We start from the raw sequence: 2,227 nt of genomic DNA on the forward strand, positions 1-2,227 counted from the left end.
GGTATTTTTGGCAATTTCTCAAGTAGAATTGGAATATAACTCATTTCATATGGAATTACTCCATTTAGAGTGAAAATTGAATAAAATCCAAGTAAAGCTCAATTCCCGGTAAGTGTATGTCCAAATCATAAACTTCTGTTTGGTGGCGGCGTGGCACTGCCGCATGATGTGGTTTTAAGGAATAATCAATTTCATTGATGTCAAAACAAAATATCCAATCTAATGAAATTTCAACATGTATATGTAATCAATTATCCATTTTTAATCTGAAATACTCACAAATCATGGTAGAAACTAGAAAACCACTCATAATTGTACAAACTAAAAGTAAATGCGTTTTGTGTACTCTTATCTACCCTTGTACCCTCTTTGTTTTGTTAGTACCTTAAAACATTAGATTTTTCAAGTTTATATGCATAATGAGTTAATGATATAAGCAAAAACATAATCATAACTTTTATTGACATTTTGTAATACAATTGTTCTACTTATGATTCTGATTAAAAATATAATGATATCTGGGAAAAGCAAAAGACATTCAAGAGTGAGGTAAAAAGAAGTTTCATTCAAATCACAAAACCGAACTTACAAATTTATAAAATTGGTTTATATAATTACAGTAAAGTATCGATAATACCAGTAAAGTGGCCAAGAAAGTTAAGAAAGAACATACTCCATCTGTTTCTGAATAAGTGTCGTTTTAGAGTTGTGCACACAGATTAAGAAATCATTAAATTTTGCATATTTTCCATACAAAAACATCATTACCCATACATCTCAACCAATAGAAAAATAAAATACAGAGCGCATTAACTTTGCATATTTTGCAACGAAAATTTTTCTCTACAACGACACTTATTGAGAAACGGAGGGAGTAAAAAGGTAAGGTGGATGTCGTCTCCGTCAAAACACTTAGCGCATTAAACACCCTTTAGATCTGAAGCTAACAAAAGCCAACTTGTAAAGCTGTCTTAACATCACCCTAAAAGTCAAGTGGTAGTATCGTAATTACGTATATCTATAGTGGCATTTCAACATGTTTACTTCTTTTTAAGTTTTAAACTAAACCTTGTCTCTATTTCTCTTTCATCAAAGTTCGTGCACTGAAAAAAAAAATGAGAGGACTCTCCAGAAACTCCGGCACGGCGGCGATTTTAGCCATCTTTGTAATCCTCGCCGTTCAGCATTTGACCGTAACCGCCGATTTCCCTCCGTTCGAGACAGAGTGCCGCGGTACCATAGCCGAATGCTCGGTCTCGGCCGCGTTCGGAGACGAAGTAGATATATTCTACGGCGGAGGAATGGGAGCAGCAGAGTTCGAGATGGACTCGGAGATCAGCCGGCGCATGTTAGCGAACAGGAGGTACATCAGCTACGGTGCGCTGAGGAGAAACAGTGTTCCTTGTTCACGACGCGGCGCATCTTACTACAATTGCCGACGTGGCGCTCAGGCCAACCCGTACTCTCGCGGCTGCAGTGTCATCACTCGCTGCCGTCGATAAATCTGTAGTTTTCCTCAATATTCTTTTCTTTTTCTTAATATATAATTTTTTTTTGTTGTAAAATTAATATATAATTTTCTCAGTTCTCGTACCAAGAAAATTAAATTAGATAATTTTACATTGTAATAAGAAACAGTTACTTTCAGTGTTCATCAGTGATAAACGAATGTGTTGAAGTATTCAAAATAATAATAATGTTTTGGATGGAATATTGGTGTTACAAAAAAAAGTATTTAATGGAATATTGATAGGCAGGTAATACGTATTATTTTTTTTTTTTGATCAAACAGCTTTCATTGAAACTTAAAAGAGTTCAACTCCATCAATGGAGGATACAATAGGGTTACATGGAACCAAACAAACCAAATCAAAGACCAATACACTGGACAAGCAATTGAGAAAGCTTAAACAAGTACTCAAATAAAAACTTAAAGATAAAGGTGATATCACAAGTTCAACCACCGTTGTCTCCGAAGGTAGGCAGTCAAACAAGAAGACTTCTTCAAGTTGACAATCCTGTTCGAAACAATAAAGGGGAGGAATGAAAACCTCCATGGTCAAAGAGGTCAGACAGTTGACACCATCTAAACGAGAGACGATAAACATCTTCGCTTCTGCTTCAAACAGAACCATCTTCAAAACAATGCTCCGTGTAACAATTTCACTAATAACAAGTGATATATGTGGGATGAAGAAACACTCCTTAAAGGAGAAAGAAGGGCAAT

At 35.6% G+C, this 2,227-nt stretch overlaps 1 protein-coding gene across 1 annotated transcript; it reads left to right on the forward strand.

Moving 5' to 3' along the window:
* Positions 1-1,070: 1,070 nt before the first annotated feature.
* LOC108805169 (rapid alkalinization factor 23) lies at positions 1,071-1,711 on the forward strand. The gene has a single exon (XM_018577140.2). The coding sequence runs from the start codon at positions 1,116-1,118 to the stop codon at positions 1,500-1,502; it is 387 nt and encodes a 128-aa protein (XP_018432642.1). The 5' UTR covers positions 1,071-1,115; the 3' UTR covers positions 1,503-1,711.
* The last annotated feature ends 516 nt before the right edge of the window (positions 1,712-2,227 follow it).

The sequence above is a fragment of the Raphanus sativus genome, chromosome 5 (assembly GCF_000801105.2).
Source record: "Raphanus sativus cultivar WK10039 chromosome 5, ASM80110v3, whole genome shotgun sequence".
Lineage (NCBI taxonomy): Eukaryota > Viridiplantae > Streptophyta > Magnoliopsida > Brassicales > Brassicaceae > Raphanus > Raphanus sativus.